The 20,732-nt window shown below is 38.0% G+C and overlaps 3 protein-coding genes across 5 annotated transcripts; 2 read left to right on the forward strand and 1 right to left on the reverse strand.

The window, feature by feature from the left end:
- Positions 1-1,792: 1,792 nt before the first annotated feature.
- Positions 1,793-13,614, forward strand: RB195_003883 (uncharacterized protein; the record flags this gene model as incomplete). 2 transcript variants are annotated; one of them, XM_064201740.1, is made up of 13 exons in its annotated part: positions 1,793-1,816; positions 4,749-4,847; positions 9,846-9,959; positions 10,392-10,508; positions 10,590-10,691; positions 11,107-11,187; positions 11,272-11,361; positions 11,422-11,520; positions 11,635-11,745; positions 11,823-11,981; positions 12,701-12,889; positions 12,956-13,039; positions 13,504-13,614. In XM_064201740.1, 13 exons carry the CDS (start codon positions 1,793-1,795, stop codon positions 13,612-13,614), a joined length of 1,380 nt encoding a protein of 459 aa, XP_064057620.1. The 2 variants fall into 2 exon arrangements, with proteins under 2 accessions (XP_064057620.1, XP_064057621.1); XM_064201739.1 differs by lacking the exon at positions 1,793-1,816 and adding an exon at positions 4,031-4,126.
- A 447-nt stretch (positions 13,615-14,061) lies between these two features.
- Positions 14,062-15,102, reverse strand: RB195_003884 (uncharacterized protein; the record flags this gene model as incomplete). 2 transcript variants are annotated; one of them, XM_064201742.1, is made up of 5 exons in its annotated part: positions 14,062-14,103; positions 14,169-14,267; positions 14,473-14,589; positions 14,661-14,739; positions 15,035-15,102. In XM_064201742.1, the coding sequence occupies 5 exons, from the start codon at positions 15,100-15,102 to the stop codon at positions 14,062-14,064; spliced, it is 405 nt and encodes a 134-aa protein (XP_064057623.1). The 2 variants fall into 2 exon arrangements, with proteins under 2 accessions (XP_064057623.1, XP_064057622.1); XM_064201741.1 differs by lacking the exon at positions 14,473-14,589.
- Positions 15,103-15,245: 143 nt separating this feature from the next.
- Positions 15,246-18,315, forward strand: RB195_003885 (uncharacterized protein; the record flags this gene model as incomplete). Its single annotated transcript, XM_064201743.1, has 6 exons — positions 15,246-15,253; positions 15,317-15,400; positions 15,444-15,480; positions 17,305-17,408; positions 17,471-17,520; positions 18,143-18,315. The coding sequence occupies 6 exons, from the start codon at positions 15,246-15,248 to the stop codon at positions 18,313-18,315; spliced, it is 456 nt and encodes a 151-aa protein (XP_064057624.1).
- Between the last annotated feature and the right edge of the window lie 2,417 nt (positions 18,316-20,732).

The raw sequence follows: 20,732 nt of genomic DNA on the forward strand, positions 1-20,732 counted from the left end.
AAGAGTTTGAATTCTTCATGACTCAGAATGTTCCTTTCCAGATGGCTTTCCGAACAGTTTAGAAGAATCGAAGTTCTCTAACGGGAAAAATAGGGGAAACTATCTCTAGTAGGTATCTTTTGCATTAAAGTCTTCCTTAGAATAGGTGAAGAAATACATCAAGTGCTTTTAATCTATCATGACATCAGGTCAGCACCAAGAAAAAACTATGAAATAAAAAAAAATATGAAAATATATTTTTGAATAGGATCGCTTTGTTTCGACCTATAACTTTCGTCCGATTAACCAAAATGGAAAATAGTGCAAATCCTTTAGACTTTGAGAAACTCTATAACTATCGCACTTGCTAGGACTCCTTGACTCTGGAAGCATATGCATCCTTGCTTATGTTGACGGTGTCGCACCTGCAAGGATTTTTTGCTTGAGGAATCCTTGGCCATGGTTAGGTGCAGTTGAACGGTGCAGTTTGTTTGCGAAGTGATCTAGTTCTGCGAAAATATCTGGAGTAGGTCACAATTGTGGTGGTGGCAGTAGCGCAATCATTCCAAACCAAATTCTTTGAAATAAACTTATTTTTCGCTGTAATGAACTCATTTTTTTGGTTAAAAAAGAAAAAACAATCACGAGCATTTCAGTAGATCAGAAGTATGAAAAGATATATTTTGAAGAAGAAAAAAACAATCTCGAGCATTTCAGTAGGTCAGAAGTATGAAAAGATATATTTGAACCGTTTCGCTTTGTTTCAATGTTTTTTTTTGTTTCCAAAAAAACTATTTCGAGCATTCCAGTAGGTCAGAAGTTTGGTCTCCTTCATTCATCTAGAACTGACAGTTGTTTTCTTTCTGTTTTCTTAGCATTTAATTTGTAGGATGTTGTCCAAATATTTGAAAAAAAAGTGTTCCATTCGTTGATTCATGTCGAGTTGATTTCGCTACGAGCGGGAAGGACTTTGCCTTGTCAAATCTTCCAAAGGAGCCTTTTCCAACAAACAAAAAGTTTACATTTCTCCAGAGCATTTCATTACTTTCTTAAAAGGTTTCTGATTCTCTTCGGCGAGTTTCTTCAACGTTCACTGAAGTTTCCGGTGATGAATAGAGTCATGGAATGATGATGCATCCATGTACATAGAGTTTTTTTTCTGTAAAATTTCGTACGGTTTTGTACGGTTCACACGTCGGACGTTACGTTGACACTTCGTCGCCAAATAGATACCGGACACACGGCATTCCTTATCATCGTGGTGATTTCGCTCAAATCGAAATTTTCCGTACCGTGTTGTCGTACTGTGCTCCTCGTTCACATTTCTCTTGCAGAGAACCTTGTTGATTGTTTTGTTTTGAGCTGTTTACTGAGTTTGATCTTGTCACAGTGGACTTAGCCGAAGTTTTCTTATGTAGTTCTCTTTTCTAAAATTCAATAAAAAAAAGAACAGAAATATGTCGAGAAAGACGAGCGAAGAGCTTTTTTCTTCCCCACAGTTACTGTATTCTTATTGATTTATCCGTATTTCTCATTCATTTCTTCTCACTTCACTTCCCCTTGTTACGTTGGTGAACTTTTCTAGCCTTCTTTTCTACGAAATAATCCCAAAAACTCTGGAAAATTATATTCTATTCAAGTAGAGTCTGCAAAGTAGTCTGACGTTCAATTCTTATTCGAATAGTTGAGCGGCTGTTCGGCGAAACGATGCTTTTCATCTTTTCTAGGGTGAGCGGCGAAACCAATCGCACTCGTTTGTCAAAACCTTTGAGGTTTTTCTCATACCTCTTCTGTCTGGAATGAGGCCATCATCATGGCTCGTGACAGCGTCTTTTTCGTAAGTTCACCAGCTTGCTTTGTTATATTTCCATATGCTATGTTTTAGTTAAATCACGCATCTCCTGATGCTACCACGGAAGTTTTGGTTGGTCTTTAAAATCCAGACAAAACTATCCAATCTCTTTTATTTTATTTCGACTACTCACATCCCTTAACTCCATTGTATATATGTTGTCATGCCTTTTCACTTCAATTTTTCTATTTCCTAACTACTTGTTTGAAAAACATATAGAACTTTCTTTTTTCAATAATTGGTTTCTTTAATTGAGCCGGACCGGAGATTGTTGCTATCCTTTATTCCTGGCTAACTTTTCGACAATATCGCCTTCTTCAGAGTTTGAAAAGGTGAAATCGAACGTGATTTAAATCATTAAATCATTAATTGATCATTAATTATACAAACCAATTATTGAAAAATCAATATGTCGAGCTTTATTGAAAGTCATTCATGGAGATTTCTTTTTTTTTTCATTCATTTTCATTAGTATATGGGATCGCTATTTTTGATTATATTAGAATTGAATGCTGTTTACTAATATTATTTTCTTTAAAACTTTTCATATGGTTGAAAGGTAAACTAGACTGACTATTCGATTCGACTCTACCTCCCCCCCCCCCCTGTTACACTGGAATGCTGCAATTTTTACATCTATCTGAGCGTTTTGATGTGCAGGTGTTACTAAGATGTTTATGGATGGAGACACATATGCGAAGGAAACCACTGTGAAACAAATGTGCCGACAATCTGGAAATATTGTTAGTTTGGAAGGAGAAAAAAAACGCACAGACACAGCAACAGAAGTTTCCGGCTTTTTTTCTCTCTTTGCAATCGTGTTGAGGAATTCAAAAATGTCGCTCAGTCGTCTGTCTATGAAGTTTTGTGTTCGTAGAGATCGTGATTTCTGGCAGTGATTTTTAACGTTACTCTCTGTCCATCGTCAAATGTTATCGACCTTTTTTTTGTTGGTAAGGATGGTGATAATGTGTTTAATATGATTGTTCTGTCGGGATTTCTCTTATTTACTGGGTGAGTTTGATGCGACGGTGAGTTTATAGAGAGTGAACTATGTCCACAATAGTAAAAGTATAGACTTATTACGTACTACTAAATAGTTTTAATACTGTTTTAATGCTGAATAGTATCGGTACTAAATACTTTCGTCGTGTTTAAAACCGAATGACGCACTAATTTACACCGGTTCGATGAAAAACTGAGAACTCAAGGAAGAATTTCGCCTTGAAGTGCTTCACGGCTCTTTTATTTGTGTACAACAATGCAGCGAGCATGTTATAACAATATATGTGATGATTCCTCCTTTTGTCCTTCTCTTCTAATTCGGGACCGATTGCTCAGCATTGCTTCACTGTAGTCATATGTTGTTGATTTTCAAATTTTTGCAGAAATGTGCTGTTAGAGACTGACATTTTAAATTTTCGAGCTGCTTTCATTATTGATTTGATTCTGAATAATGATATAAGCACTCATTTATTCATCTATTATCAAAAATTGAGACTCTGACTGGGGAAAATTAGTGGGCATTTATGGCCATTTCCCATCATTCAGTGATAACGAGGGCTACGAGTTCAATGTAAGTGCAGAAAAGATTTTTTTTTCTAATCGACATGTTTTCCATGTTTTCCGTTAGAAATTGAAATGTTCAAGTAACATTTTCTAGTGGTAACTTCTTTACTTACTTTCTTTTTTCTCAACTCCACTATTGCGGAATAACTCTTATTTTTTCTTGTAAATAAGTAAATATCGTCTTACTAAAGAGTCCGAAACGGTATGGCGTGATTTCGGTCGAGATGGGCCCGTCGCTATCTCAATCAGAGAGACAGAGATGAGTACGGGTCCCATCGCTATACTTCGAGTGCAACCGCTTACACAAAAGCACTAAGTTGTTTTCACGCAACTGTAGACCTTTCGATTCGGGTACCGTTTTGCGGTGAAGCTAGAAACGAAAGCTTTTCCGTCATATTTGAAACCGCCGAAGCATCAGAGAGCAGCGGCTCGCCCGAGACTAGAACAGGTCCCGCAGTACAGATTTATTGGTGAAGCGATTAGAAGCGGGTGCACTTTTTGCTAGCAAATATTCTGTCGCGACCAGCACATTTCGTTACAAATACGGATTAGCTGCTGCAAATGACCTAAACCATTTGTTTTATTTACAGATTGACAGCGGAGTAGTGCTTATGTACCGAGGAACGGTAGATGAATTCGAACGATAAGTATACACTGACGCAGCCATCTGATGACTCAATTCGTGAGTTCGGCCACTTCTGGAACGAGTGCAAAGAAACGAGAGTGGTTGGTGGGCAGGGACGCAGCGAAGGTGCGACTGCAGCATTGATCTCGCGCGTGTGCGTGCGAAGTCAAGCCGATTAGTTCTGGCATTCCCAGTACCTGATTGATTTCGTGCCGCTCTCTGGCCTTGAACTTACCTTAGTGGTGTCCACGGACACTGTCTGTCGCTATTCCGCACCGTCCTGACCGAGGAGAACTCGTGAGAAGTGTCCTATTTTGTCCTATTCGTAGCAGGGTCCAGAATTCTCAGTCAATACGTCCTCCGTCTTCCTGGCGAACCTCGTCATTTGTGCATTTCTCGTTCGTTGACATTATGAGGCTCTTTTCTCGCATGTTTAATCATTCCTTCGAAGAGACCGTGCACGTCCTTCTCGCTCGGCTTGCACTGGCGACAAAGTGGTAGTTTAAAGTGTCGAGATATTTGAAAAACTGCGCAACTGTTCCTCTGTCTTCCAATTCTCGTATTCTACTTGCTCTCTCGCTGTTCTCAATCTCTAAATTTCTCGTATTGTATACCACCACACACAGATACGTTTGTATGGGTTCACGGGTCGCTTACGCCGATTAGTCGGCCTCTTTCCACCGTGTTTTTTATCCATGAAAAGATTCGATTATATCTGCACAGGGCCTCAATTCTGCCCAGTTGTTCCGGCGGACGGGTGGCGACATGGCGGACCTATTCAATAAACACATCAAAAAAGCGACATCAAGAACAAAAGAGAAGGTGATTATTTAATTGTGGTTTTTTTTTGCCTTTATTTTCACTTATACTCTTATTTTATCTGCATTTACCTTTTATTATTACCACACTTCCCTTTACACGTAATTCTTTGTCGTACAACTCTTGTTTTTGTTGAAGTACTTTTTAGGGCAGCAAAGAGTACTTAACGCTTGCCCCCTATAGGGTCCTTACGTATTAACACTCATACAATGAAGTAAGATGAGGTCATGCTTAAATTTCGTAAATTGAGACGCCTATTTATTTCCAGTTGTGTATAACTGTGCACAACACAATAGAATGTTTAGTTAAACAATAACACATAACGTAAGGCAATCGTGTCAACTCCGCATCAAAAATATAAATCTTCCTTTCATCTGTCGCTATCAAATCACTGATAGAATTACTACATAATTTTTCGTAATTGATAAAATGAGAAATATAAAGGGGTATATGAACTCTTGTTATTAGAATAAGGTGTATATCGTTGTCATTTGTTTCATATTTGTTTAGTTACACTTTATTCCGTCGTTCGCACTTCGAAACTTATGAGAAAGTCTCCTTTCCTAAATTTTGCTGGGTGCTCATTTGATTTACGACAACAGATGTAGTACCGGTTTTTTACGCAGTTTTCGACGTACTTGAGAAGAAAATGTAGGTTTCGGAGCAACCAATCTCAATCGAATAGATTTTTCCCCCTTCCATCTTTCAAAAAAGGCTTAAGAATTCCAAAAAAAGTCATATTCTAGAAAAAAAAAACCTCAGTTGTTAAGTATCCAGGTCGGGAGGCAGAGGTAGTTCCAATCTTTATGTGGTAAAATCAATACATTTTCCGCTTCTCTGAGATGTGAAGTGCTTCGAAGATGTATTAGATACACTTTCTGCGTTGAATCTTTGAAGAGTTTCAGTCTCTTTTCATTCCACTGAAACTGCTTATTTTGCCACATATATGTGGCTCTCGGGTTATTTTATATTCAGGAACTTTCGATTTTCATTTTGGTGCTCCGTATTAAATTATTGTTATGAAAGAATAACAACTTTCTGTGAAGATCATCAAGTATTTTTTCTAAATCTCGAGTATATGTCTTTATTTTTGGCTTTTTCCTTCTCTTTTTTTTCAACTTTTTATTACAATTTTGAACATGCATGCTAACCCTTTTGAGGACTATGTTGAGATTTTTCTCTCGTTTTTTCACTTGGACTGAAATCTCTCGGTTTAATCGATAAAACTTGTCGTTTTGGTTTAGTCCTCAAACGCTTCTGAACCATAACGAATCTGTAGCGGCGAAAACTGTATTATGAGGTTGTAATGCGTGCGATTCCAATGTTTTATTAGCAGGTATATTACAGAAACAAGTCTTTTGGAAGCGGAAAGCCGTCTCCTTGACGACTGTTGAATGTGATTTCTTCGCAAAATGTATTTGATGGGAATTTGGGAGTCGAATGGGAAGGTAAAAGGAAGCATAGTTGAGCAAAAATCGGGAGTCTTTAAGCTTCTCGCAATCATTACGAAGAAGAGAGACACCATTTGCCTGCCATACGATATGCATGGTGTGCACGTTTTAGGAAGAAGTTATGTTCTCTAGAAAAATAGATTAAATGGTTAGACTACTGTAAAAAATATCATTGAAATCAGCACACTTCTACGATGTCGAAGTAGACATCAAAAACGTTGCCAATCCTAAAGAATGACACCAAACAGTCTTCGTTTGGCTAACGTAGCAGTGGCAGCTGTCATTCCTCATAATTTTAATCTTTCATTAATTTTTAAGTTTTGGAATTTGGATAAGAAGTTCGCTATTACTTCTTAAATGAGATCGTATTGATGTAACTCGTCCTGTTTATTCAACATATCAGCGTTGAGATGATGAATACTCATGGTTCCGATTTGAGCAATCCCTATCAAGCATACTTTTTCGCTGATTCATCACGGTTTTGTTATCTCACTATTCCCTGTTGGGCAGCACATGCACGCATGTAATGCACGAAGGGTTATGATGCTTGTAGGATTATAGACACACTAATTCGTGTAGGCTCATTCGCTTGGATATTGATTGGAAAAACGAGGAATAACTAAGCCGTGGTAAAAACTATCGTGACTCACTTCTCCATGTACTTTGTGAATGCACCCAACGCCGAAATTTCGTAATTTCAAGTGCTGTCGTAGTTTCTTGAAATGAATTTGTTTGACGTGGAACAACGTATGAAGGAGCACTAGAAGGACATGCGAAGCCGACTTGTTTGTTAGAGAACAGTTGTCATTCCAGCATGTGTACTTAAGTCAAAGTTCCCCTCTGTCCCAACTTATACTACGTATTTACTGTCGATGAAGATTTGCGGGTAGTCAGTGAAAGTGCGGAATTACTACAGAATAAGTTCATATGACTCATAAAGTCACTTATTGTTGTCCACCGCAATAAAAAGTGTTTGTCATTTTGCACTTTCTTATCGCGTGAGAACTGGTAGAAGACTCATTTAAAGGTAGTCTCTTGTAAATTCCAAGGAATTGACAGCAAACAATTGATTCCATTCTGATGAATTATCGGAGTCAGTTACATCTTGCGCTTCCAATGTTCTTTCAGCAATCAGTCACATCTGGATTAGAAAAACTTCAGCGAAAATTGATTACTGCTGCTGTGCAATAGACTTGAGTGTTAACATCTTAAGGCTCATCGGCAGTATCAGTGGGGAATAAGAAGTCCCGAAGAGGATCCGAAGAGTAGGCAACATCTAGTAGTGACATACCTTTTATTCGAATAATTCACATCGCTTTTGCTGTTCAAGGTTTTGTCTCCTTTCTGCCAATGTCTAAGAACGTAATTACAAATCAAATAGGCGAACATTTCTTTTATACAGTTCCAAAATTTGTTATAGGGCGAATGAGTAGCTTCTAAACGAACACTTTCGAAAAAAGAATTCTTCGGAGAGCTTTTCTTCTCCTGCATTGAATCGCGTGTTCTCATAGCTTACATTGTTCACGCGACTCGAAAAACCCGAGTTTTTATTTACGAGCAATCCCTTGTGCTCGATGCATTGGAATAGTGGGGAAAGGAAGCGGGCGTAGGATATGGATCTGAATTCTCCTCTCATTTTTAAATGTTTGTGATGACAACCATATAATTGAAGTTTTAGCATTTCGGCCTATTTAGGCTTCTGAGGAACTCGACGTAAAGGATGTGTATTTCATTACTGTGATGGAAAATTGTCTTGAGCAAAGCTGTTCGTCAGTTGCGATTGTTCACGCTTTTAAATTTTGTATAGATCCAAACGTGTAGGTAAAATATTAGTTCAGTTCTTGTTCTAAACGTGCCTCGATGGTAATTACACGAACCCGTTCGTTCCTTCTTTGAAAAAATTCTTGAAAATCCCCAGAATTAAATTTCTAAATCCATTTCCTATTTTGAATGCGAGCTAAGTCTCTTCCAAATCTTCTAAAAATACCCAAAATATAACTTTTTAATTTGTACAAACATTGGTTCTGTTTACGTATCATAACTGAATGTTGTTTAAGCTAGCGGAATTTCAATGAGTAAAGTGCTACCCTGCAAATATCATCGCATGCATTGTATCATTTGCATGCATGTAAGAGGCTTTTGTACAACATAGATAATCCTTTTTCGTACTTTATGATGCCCGTTCCATCACAGTCATTGGTGATTGGACCCTTTCCTCCTCGTTTTTACCACTTCTTCGTCAAAAACCACTGCATTACTGTTCCCATGGATGCGATAGTCGGAGCCGGTGCTCTGACCCTTCACTTTTGAACGCTTGAGGAAAAGACTTCCTTCACTTTTAAACGGTTGGCGAAATTACCCCTTTGGTTGCACCCCATGAACTAAACCCCCTTCGCCTATGGAGGAGGGTCCTGCTTCTCCCTATTGCACCTATGACTATTCCTACAGCATGTCGATTGCCAACGCATCCGGATTTATCAGAATCATTCTTTTTTTTGCTTCGACTTCTTTCTTTTCTTTTCTTTCTTTCTTTCTTCCTTTCCTTCTTCGCTTCTTTCCTCCTTTCCTTTAGTTCTTCGTTCTGTCGGTTTGTGTTTAGGACACGTAGTGTAAGTGCGGTGAACGCTACATTGTAGTTTCGCTCGACAGCAGGGCTTTTTTTTATACTTTTTTATGTTCACCTTCCATAAACGGTAGCATTGTGTGCTACAATTAATTTTTGTTGTCTGACTGTCTTTCTAATGTTGTAGATCTCAGCTCTCGCAAAGCATGTTAAAGCTCTAGTCATTCTGTCGTAACGGTGCTGCCCATTTATTCGAAATCTTTAAATAATGACTTATTTGTGCTCATTGTCACAAGCTAGCCACTAGTGCAGAATTAACAAAAAAAAGTATGTGTTCCTGGGTGCTCATAATTGTGTGTTATCTCACTTTATCCGTCTGCACTGTTCATAATCTATTGTTCAAATTCTGTTTCACTAAATTTCACACCACAGTTGGCCAGCGTTTTACACACTGAATTATTACTCAACTACATCTGTTATTGTATTATCATTTATATCATCTGGCCATTCATATCTGCTGGTCACTATTCGTTTTCTAGCACACTATTTTTCAAATCTCCAACAGTTTACGCTGTCATTAATTTTATCAATGAAATGCGGGTTACATTTTCTATCTTCCGATGCCGTGATATCTTCAGAGTGAGTTTATGTTTCTGTGCATTTCAAGATATCTGGATTTGAATTATTATTCAACTACATCTGTTCATCTGAATTCAAGATGTCTGAATCTAAAGTATTATACTGGGGCAGATTGCATACTCTTTTAGTCATATATGAATGAAACGTTAGTTACTTCATAATTTCCGTTGTTAGAACCATATCGTGCGTTGAGTAAGTTTATGCACTCACTTCCTCTATATATATTTTTTAAATGGTATATCCGAACAGCCTGGTTGTTTGCGAAACATTTTCTTAGGAAATACTGGAAATTTTGAACACTGTTATTTTCTTTTAAAAAAAAAAGAAGTGATTTTACTCTTATTTCAGCTTCTGGAAGGAATAGGAAAGGCTAAAGCCACTCAAGATGAAACGTTTGACAGTCACGCCGCAAATTTGGCAAAACAGAGCAAGACTTTTGAGCGGATCTATAAGGATGTTAAGGTTTGAAAGTACTATTGTTGTTTCTACTCCTCCTATTAATTTTTTTTTTTACAAACATGGGTAAATGTAATTTGGGGGAGGAGGGTATGCACTCAGTGGCACCCTTATTTCTGGAAGTAAATAACAAATCAATTGGCGGTCTAAGGCCTAGGCATTTTTTTAGAGGGTCTATGACATGTGAGCTAAACTCACTAAGAGAAAAAGAGTAAGATAGAGCGTCCAGGAATAAGGGTGCTAGTGAGTGCCTCCCTTCCCCCAACTACATTTTCCCCCAAATATCCTTGCGTGATTTACTCTGGATAATCCACCTTTTAAAAAAGAACTTCTGAATAATCTAGAGTGATGTCAAGTTGTCAAAGTCCCACATTGTTCTAGACTCGTCGTTATGCTTTTAATTTTACACGAAAAAAGAACTAATTAAATCTGTTCCAGGCATATGCCGCTGCTTTGAGAGCGTTGAATCAGGCGGAAAGAACGTTGCGAGATACTATAAGAGAGTCTTACGAGTCAGAGTGGCCCGAACGGGAACATTTGACCGCAATACTAGATGTGAATATTGTCATTTTGTTTGGAAGAACTTTACTCTTCAGGTGTTTTAATTTGTTCTTTGCGATATCTCACGTTTTATAGAATCTAGACATTCAAACTAACGAAATGGAAAAGACATTAACTGAAGAACTCCCACAATCGCTTTCCAACTATGTAGCACAATTTGGCGAACTGAAAAAGAAGGTATTTCTTACTTGTTCTGTTCTTAATGATTGCAAAATGGAGATAACCTAAATAAATTCCCATTTTTCTGGGCAATCCCTAGTATGTCTTTATGAGGTTTATTTTGTGATTTTGTGTTACCGTTATCGTTGTCACGTAGTTGGTTTTCATCGGACAAGCGGAAGCCTATTTGACTTTTGGTGCTTTTTTTCAGCCCGTACTTTTCTGGATTTCTCTAGCAAAGTACTTCAGTATTCAATCAACTGTTATGGTTGTGTCTAAACGACCTAAAACTCGGTGCATAAGAGGCTGCAATCGAAGTGGTGCGCCGAGGTTGAGGTTGTTTTGACCCATTTCCGTTGATTTTTGTTTTATTGTCGTTGACCTTCTGAGAAGCCCATAAATAAGGAATTTAACTCCTTCAGTGCCTATTCAGGTCGACAAAAGAGGTCGTAAACTGGTTGATTATGATCATGCAAAGCACACTTACAGTTCCGCTAAGGCTTCCAGCAAGAAGGTAAGAAGATCTTTAACAGTTGAAAGTCTTAAGGTAACTTTGCTTGTTCTATCGTGGATCCTTCATATTTCTCCGATTTTGAAGGGAGAGACGGATCCGAAGGTAGCCAAAGCTTTTTCTGAGCTACAACAGGCAGAAACCTTGTACAAAGAGATTAACAACGAACTTCTTGAGGTTAGAGGCGATTTTGGTTTCCTGTTATTTTCTAGTTCTAACAATTTAACACCTTTTAAGTCCCTACCGGCTGCATACGACAATCGCATAACGTTCTACGTCAACATGCTTCAGACACTTTTCAATTCGCATAGCGTATATCAGACGGAGTGCAGCAAGGTTTTTTTGTTTCTTATTAACTGTGCATATTGTTCCAACTTTTCTTGATTGATGGGGAGAAATTACGACTTACATGCATTTTGCAGACTATTTGCACAATAGATCCTTTTGCAGTTGAATAAGCAGGTCGTTTCGCAGTTGGATCGTCTTGGGGAGTCTATAGACATCTTGCGAGTCCCGCGACCAGAACCTCGTCCGATCACTCCTGCCGATAGCGTCACGGATGTGAGCATCTACTGGGCTTGCCGATCGCATAACTCTTTCGATGAATTGTAGTTCGACCGCCATTCATCTTTTCTTAGATGGGTTCACATCGATCCACTCCATCGCCGGCACCAGCACCACCGCCAGCAACGCCTGCGTCTTTGGCAGATTCTGCCTCAGGTCAAGCAAACGCGTCGACTGGTAACCCGTTTGAAGAAGACAATGTAGAAGAAGTATTTGAGAATAAGATTTATCCGGTACGCTTTCCTTAAACTTAGACCTTTAGCATTCAATTTCTCTCACCAAAGGATATGATGTACTGTTGAAAAAGAAATGAGGCTGGATGTTAGTATCTGCAGCCTAATTGACCTTCCTTGGTTCATAATGCTTAGAAATCATTTATTCATGTATTTCTATAATTACGTATTCCCGTCCTGTGTTTATTCACTTTCATATACTTATGGAAAAGTTTTTATCCGAGCGCACACCTAACTATAGAGTAGAGCGTAGAGGAGAGCACAAACAATAAAATAATACGGAAGAGTGTGGGATATTGAAAAATGAGAATTTGTCCAAACAAAGACAGAACTATTTAACAACTCTTAGAGACAATATTTCAAAATTGTGGCAATGAAATTACGTGGATTCAAACAATTTTTTGTGCTTGTCTTAGGATTTTCGTAGGGCGATTAGCCAACATTACATCTAGCGGAACAACTCTTATTTTGACTCGCCATTAAAAAAAAATGAGCGTAGTTGCTATAAAGTTTTTTGCTCTGTAAACCGCAAGTTTTAGCGATGTTATATTCGACATTGGCTATTTTGGAGACTTGTACCTCTTCATTCCTTCTCTTCCTTAAATAATGACATCAGAAATTTCAACAATACAGGTATAAAAAAACACGAGCGAGCGTAAAAGACAGCAGTATTCATCATAATCATTTCTTAGAAGTCACATCATTTCATCCCATTTCAGAAGTTGGCGGCTGTGCCTCCTCGCGCTGACAAGGACGAAGAAAAAGACGCAAAGGAAACGCCGAAAAAAGAAAAGGATCCTACGAATCCATTCGATGAAGATACAGACGATGAACAACAGCAGGCGGTCCCCGCTGTAGTTCCTCCGACGGAACATGCCCTCGAGGGAGTAACTAAGGAAGCTCGAAAGGTTCTGAGGAATTCTTGTGGTATTCACTATCCATACTGTTTTTCGTAATTCCTTGTTCTTTTACAGGTGCTGTATCTTGTAAAGGCAACTCATGAGTACAAAGCGGTGGATACGGACGAATTGTCATTCGGACCTGGAGAGGAGCTAAAGGTACTAAGAAGTATTTTTGTTACTAGCACGAAGAACTCTAAGTGGGACGTACATTAATATCTGTACTTCCATTTTTCTTGAAATGTTGTTATTATGATTTTCTCAACAGTACTCCTAATGTAATGACAACTTGAACACGGTTTGAAGTCCAAAAATTGTCTTTTTCTCTGTTTTTTTCCTCCTGCTACAGACGACCAACAATGGTCAGAGTACCCAAGAATCTGTTTATTGGTAAAAAAAAATTATTTCTTATGTGTAAAGTCATGGAAATTCTGCCGTTACATTCGTCTCATGACTTCCCCATCGACATCTTCTAGTTGCTGTCAACAAGCGCAAGCATATGCACCGTTCCTTTAGGATTCTGAAAATTGCGACATTGATTGTAAATTACGTTGATTATGTTATAGAATGGTATACAGAATTTTACTTCCCTTAAGTCATTCTCTTGTAATTGACTGGTTCAGGTGCTAGAATCGAAACCTGAAGATCAAGTAGACGAAGGATGGCAACTGGGTGAGAAGTCGGATGGGACACGTGGAGTGTTTCCGGAGAATTTTACGAAGAAGATCGACTAAGTCTGCTTATTTGCTTTGCGGCGTTCTCTACGTACTAATTGTGCACTATTCCAACGGTTAACATATAATGACTACGCTTTTCATATTGTTATTTGATTCGTTATTGCTTATATACAAATTGTGCTATTCAAAGCAAATTTTCGTTACGTCATGTAAGCCTACAATAACTTTATAGCTCTATAGTCTTGTAGTTGCAGTGCCTTGTACCAAATCGGTTATTCAAAGTTCTAACAAAACAACTTATTGACTCGTTTACTTGCTCGCTCTTATTTCCCTTTTATGGTTGTGGTGCTTGCCCTTTGCTTCACGACCTAGACGACTCAAACAGAAGGAATGAGTAAAAATTATGAAACTATCGCTTAGATGAACTTTTAAGATAAAGCTGAATGCTTCTTGAAAATAAAGTGGACACTATTTCATTCACAGATATATCAGTGTACGACATCGTTACAGCAAATCTCCTTTAGCTGATGTTTCGTAGACGCTCAGCTGAAAATCGGCAATAGTAACAAGAATGGCATACAAGAAAGAAACTGTTGAATAGGTACACTCACCAATGCTTTCAGTGCTGGAACTTTCTGGATCTTGCTCATCTTGTATGGGTTTGTGTTACAGAAGGTAACCGATGGGAAATTTGCTGCTTCGAGTCCTAACTGGAAGGGGTTGCTCATTTAAGAAGTTCATATGTACTCGATATTGTTTTAATTGATTTCATATGTACTAGTGAATTTTTTCGTTGTACATAACTTCATAAGGCTTAAGCATTATCCAGGTGATGTAATCTGCATACTCTCCATGTTAAAATTCTTCACATTTTATTAGAAATTACTGAGAAATTTCAATGACTGTTATACTTACGTTTAATTGAACTATTTTGTCGAATCGTAGGTATTGAGACAATGTATCGGTGAAGAAGTAAACGAATCCCACCGCACAGAATGCCAATATTACGGACCATACGATAGCTGCGCAAAACTGTCCAGAACAAGGAATGTGTAGGATAAAGGGGTTGAATTTGTTTGTGCATGACAGAACGGAAAAGTTACCGTAGAAGCTTGCGCCATATGTGGTATTCCGTGGCACGATGAGGACTCTCCCCAATCTCGTATCGCAGATCGGGCTCTTCTGGAATCATTTGTGTTCAAGATCAGAAGAATTGAGCTATATGATGGACCAAAGTTTTTGGGGAAAAAAAGTTCCTAGGAATTGTTCCTTTTGCGGTTGAATGGAAATGAAAAATATTGCACTAGAATCGTTACTTGTTCTGGTAGTAGATCACTATTTGTTTTTGTTGTTTTGGAAGATTAATTTAGAAGAGCAACAAAGGTTTCTCTAGAGAATCCAACCATTTTGAATATCTTTGTATTGTCTAGTTCACTTCAAAAAAAAAAACATTTCGTTCGAATTTATAGAAACAAACCTCCATTTTGTTTCTGGTCCATCGTCATTTTTTGCGTCTTTCTCCACATCATCCACGATGTCATTCATCTCTTTTTCCTTTTTAGTCGAGTCATCCGAATCATAATCGTCATAAAAAGGAATTCTACGGTGATTTTAAAAAAATCGGTTTTTTAGAGGGACCAACTGAAATGTATTAGCGCGATCTGATCGGTTTCGGTCTCTATAAAAAAATGCAGCGGTTTTTTTTTTGAACACCACGGCTGTTTGCAGCTATTAGCACTGCTAAAGCATAAGAATTAAGCTCACCAGAAGACTATCCTTTCGTTTACGGAGACCATCAGTTGAGATCGTCATCTCGACGCCGGATAGTCGTTGAAGTGCCTCGGTGAACAATGGAATCGTTGATGGTCACCATGGTTGCATTTCAGGAAACAAAAAAGGATTGCAAAGAAGGAATTTGAGTTGGTACGCAAATCCCTAACCATAAAGAAATACACGGAATATTCTGTCGTTGATTCATTTCTAGTGCACAAAAATTCAAAAGAATAGAAAAAAAGGTATAGCAAAGGAACATGATGAGGTGTACAGTAGGATTGATCACTTTTCTTTGCAGTAGATCACTATTTGTTTTATCGTTTTGGAAGATTAATTTAGAAAAGCAACAAAGGTTTTTCTAGAGAATCCAATAATTTTAAATGTCTTTCTATTGTCTAGTTCTCTTCAAAAAAATAACATTTCGTTGGAATTTATAGAAACAAACCTCCATTTTGTTTCTGGTCCATTTGAGCACAATTTTGTTCAGCAAACAGTAAAAAAGTGCTATATGCGATCACAACATGTCCGTGGTTACGATATGATCGTTCACTTTGCGAAAAATTATTGATTTTATTAAATTACTGATCGTAGGATCAGTTGTGTAACACTACATCATAGTCCTTTTGTGAATATTTGGAAAAACGACAACAAAACGACGTGCACCTCAGCCTCTTTACGTAGTTAAGCTTTCCACACTATACTTCAGAGTGGTGCATGAGGTATCATCAGCGGCGGAGTCGAAACTATAAGCGGTGGCGCTATAACGGCGCCCCATCGCACTGCGCTAAAGGACGAGCAATTCATATGAAGGGTTAGATAGTTTTTCAGTCACTTTGGATATTGAGAAAAGAGCGCATTTACTTTTATTTTGGGTGCGTTTATTTATCTATAATTATTTATTTATTTTTTCATTTATTTGCCACCACACGTTGGGACAAAAGGTTTTTCAGTCAATTAGCTGAGTGAACTATAATTAAAAGAACATAGTGGAGGAAAAAACAGAACAAGAGAATTTTCAGACACCTAATTAGGTTTTTTTCTAAACAGGAACTCAAGTTTAGTGCGGTGTGGATGTAATTGACACGCAAACAACTAATGTGGAACTTTCCTACACTGTAAAAAAAGTCTGTAGAGTTTTGTTTCCAAAAAAATTCGCCCTCGGTGGCGTACGCATAAGAATTTGTTTACGTTCAGATTGCGAAGAAAGGTTAGTGCAGTCGCAGCTTGGCACTGCTTCCGTTTTTTATGTGACCTTATGGGATGGGTGAAAAGTCGCCGACTGGTTAAAACGGGGACATAGAACTATAAAAGAGGTCCTGCAGATGTTCTGGAATTCTTTTGCATATTTTCTCGTTTTTATCAACCTTTAAAATCCAAAAATTCAAAAAGATTCCCTTCCCAATAACTATCGGAAGCAGACTTTTTGTTGATGTCAATTTTATCTGAGGTTGCACCTCTTAAATTTCTTTTTTTAACGCATCATTATCGATTATTTTGTGCTCGTCTTTTGTCATTTTTCTTTACAAAAATAAAAGCTAGCTAGTTATAAAACTAGTAAATAGTGCCTACAAAGTATTTTATTTCATACAATATTGCTACATTTTTTTCCATCCACCGGAATAAATCACTGTTTTTAAATGAAGTAAACACGGAATTATGCACAAAATGTCGAAAATAGATAACCATTGATCTCTCAATGATCAATGGTTGTAGAAAGATTCCATAATAGTTCCTTTAATCGTCACCGTGTCGAACCACTGTAATTTTTATTTTTATTTTTTGTTTTTCTTTTCATTCGAAATGTGGCAAATATTTCCATTTAAAGTCCAGCAGAAAAACCTTTGATGCATGGTAGCCACGTTCATTTTCCCTTCCATTAGATTAGCACAATTCTTTAAAAGAGAAACTTTGACGACATAAAATTCTTCGCAACCAATAATATAGTCACAATAATCATTCTGAGAATCATTTCAGTGCTCGTTTGGCTACTGTATTCTTATTTCCATTGCCTATAACTCGATTTGTCCAAGAATACTATCCATCAAGACGCTGAACAAGAAATCGTTATCAAACAGGAAGTAGATCATTTTCTCAGTGGTTTTACCGTATATTTTTGTAAATAGTTGTAACCATTGGGCAGGGAAGTGCTGGTCATTGATGGAACACTTCCCACATTCCAGATTCGTACCGGTAAAGAACAGTTGTTTATCCGGAGTTGTTTTTATTCGCCTCTTGCACATTTGATATCAAGTTACGTTGTGTTGATCACTCTCCTGCGGACGACAGAGGATCCCTCGATCGTTCTTCATATTATTCCTCGATTTCTGATCATTTGCTTTAGTTGTAACAGACGCTATAAATTATAGTTTTTCTGAGACCTCATGGGATCGGTACATCATCTTTGATGAACTAGGTTTTCTATGGAACCTCAGCTAGTCACCTTGTAGCAGTTGTACAGCTTTAAACGGAATTAAAATTAAAATTTAAATTCGGATTTCACTTTTTTTCTTGACTTCGACATTTTATATCGTCATATCCGAATTAGAGACGCCGCCGCGTTTGCCAAGGAATAATAATAGGAAAAAAGGAAAAAAGTGAAATCCGAATTTAAATTTTAATTTTAATTCCGTTTAAAGCTGTACAACTGCTACAAGGTGACTAGCTGAGGTTCCATAGAAAAAGATTAGAGACGCCGCCGCGTTTGCCAAGGAAAGTAAAATAAGGTGGGCCGGACACGTGATGCGCTTTAATGACAACCGTTGGACCAGAGCCGTGAGCGACTGGGTTCCCCGCGATATTAGGCGCACTACAGGAAGACCGCCGACCCGATGGTCAGATTTCTTCACGAAGTCCTTGAAAGAAAAATATGATGCTCTTCGTGTCCCACGCGAAAGGAGGAACCACTGGGCTACTCTGGCACGCGACAAATGGAAGAATTACTGGCGCCCGCTCGACCAGTTCGAAGATCAACGGGAGTCAAGGTGATCAAGGTGATATCCGAATTATCACCATGTCGCACATTCCATCCTTATTATTGACTAGGCAGATCACATAAGGAACAACTGCACTTAAACGTTCAATCTGAAAATTCTGATCCACAAATGAGGTGATATCACTCATACACTGTGGATCACTGTGTTATCCTTTGAGAATTTCGCTCATTTGTTCTGAATTATCCCGAATTGTTTGGTTATCCATGCATAACCCCGAATTGAGTTGCCTTGCTCAGGTCTCTATGACCCACTGGGTGTGATTTAAAATCCTTACGATCTCTGATCCTTGTTAACAGTGAAAGTTTTTTTTTTCCTAATGAAAATATTCTAAAACGCTAGTAATATCAAATAAACAGACAAATGAGTGGCGAATTCCTCTCAACAGTAAACAGCTCACAACGTTATCAATATGTAGGCGTGAGCTTTTCCTGTAATCGCTTTTTTAATTGTATTGCAGGTAAAATTGACATATCTGTTGTATCTTAGGGGGAAACACTTGATCCTCACAACTGAAAACTGATATCCTGATCATTTTTCAACTTTTTGTAATAATTTCAAATCGATTGGAATTTTCAGCATCGTTGGGGTGTACATACACATCTGAGTTTCTAGGATATTATTCTACAAGCACATGAGTTTCTAAAATAAGGAAGATTAACTTGTCCAACATTTTTACGCAGTACATAATTTCTTATCAAAATATGCTTAGAAATTGAATTAAGTGGTGGAAAAATTCTAACGAAACTACAATACTCTGCATGAACATTGAAAAACCGACGGTGAGTGACGGTGCGGCACCGTCGGCTACCGTCGCCCGTTCAGTACTTCCACAGAAGTGAAGATTTCTTTAAAATCTTTACACAGATGGATTCGACTCGTTGAGATCTATTCAAATATGTATACCATGCAGAACGAATCTATTAAACATGCGGAATAATGCTTGAAAACACCAAAATCATACCTATTTTAACCATTTAGGGGCAATTACAACAGTTTTCGAGGAGGAAATTTATTTTTAGGTGCTGAACAATGTTATGTTCTGTTATTTCTAGAAAGAAGAATGAGTTCCTACCAAATTAAATCATTTGTTCGAATTATTTCTATAATATTAGTCAGAGCTTCGAAAACGGTTTTTTGGGCTTTTGCTGAATTCCAGCAACTTTAATACGAGAAATAAATGATAAAAAGTGAATACGTCCCCAGAATAGTGCTTAGAACAACTTATATTTTGACAAGAGGTGAGTTTTTTTCGTCTGCTGGTATCAGAAGGTGGGATATAATCCTTCAAAGTTCACAGGTTGCCAATCACAGCAGGAAAAAAAATAGTTTGTTGTCAACTTTGAGCATTTATTAACCCTCAAAGAGCTAGGTAGCACAACTTCACCAGGTTTATTTTTGTAGCAGATAAAATATACTACTGTATTTTACTTTAAGAAACTCCGTATATGCGCTTATCTTTTATGCTAGAAGCATCAAAGTAGGTAAGTTCCAGTTTTTTCGCGTAGTGCATGATCTCGTTGTGATTTCCTGGCGTTTTGTTTGGCTATTGAAACCGTGATAACTAGAATCTTTTTCAACTTTTGATTTTACACCAATATCTGAGTTTTCACGGTGTTACACCATGTTTGACTTTTTACTGATTTCCTAGAGCTCGGTCTTTTCTCGCACCTTTGCGAAGGCATAGCGCCTCCCAATCGGGTTACGCATGTCGAACAGTGCAGGACTATGGGGGCGCCATTGCCATACACTTGGTGTCACAAGTTCATAGAACGATCACAGCTTGACAATAATGACGTTTATTAAATATAACCTTAGTAATTAAATATCATCATTAAACACCAGAACACTGAAATCACTATTTCAATCACTGAAATCACGCAGCTGGCATTAAGAGACGTTTGCGAAGAGTTATCAAGCGCAATGGAGGAAATATCCTAGAAGGGCGTCAAACGGAAAGTGATTTTGAAACGGACAATCTCGAATAGTGATTTCAGTGTTCTGGTGTTTAATGATGATATTTAATTACTAAGGTTATATTTAATAAACGTCATTATTGTCAAGCTGTGATCGTTCTATGAACTTGTGACACCAAGTGTATGGCAATGGCGCCCCCATTGTCCTGCACTGTTCGACATGCGTAACCCGATTGGGAGGCGCTATGCCTTCGCAAAGGTGCGAGAAAAGACCGAGCTCTAGGAAATCAGTAAAAAGTCAAACATGGTGTAACACCGTGAAAACTCAGATATTGGTGTAAAATCAAAAGTTGAAAAAGATTCTAGTTATCACGGTTTCAATAGCCAAACAAAACGCCAGGAAATCACAACGAGATCATGCACTACGCGAAAAAACTGGAACTTACCTACTTTGATGCTTCTAGCATAAAAGATAAGCGCATATACGGAGTTTCTT

This window comes from Necator americanus, chromosome IV, assembly GCF_031761385.1.
Source record: "Necator americanus strain Aroian chromosome IV, whole genome shotgun sequence".
Taxonomy (NCBI): domain Eukaryota; kingdom Metazoa; phylum Nematoda; class Chromadorea; order Rhabditida; family Ancylostomatidae; genus Necator; species Necator americanus.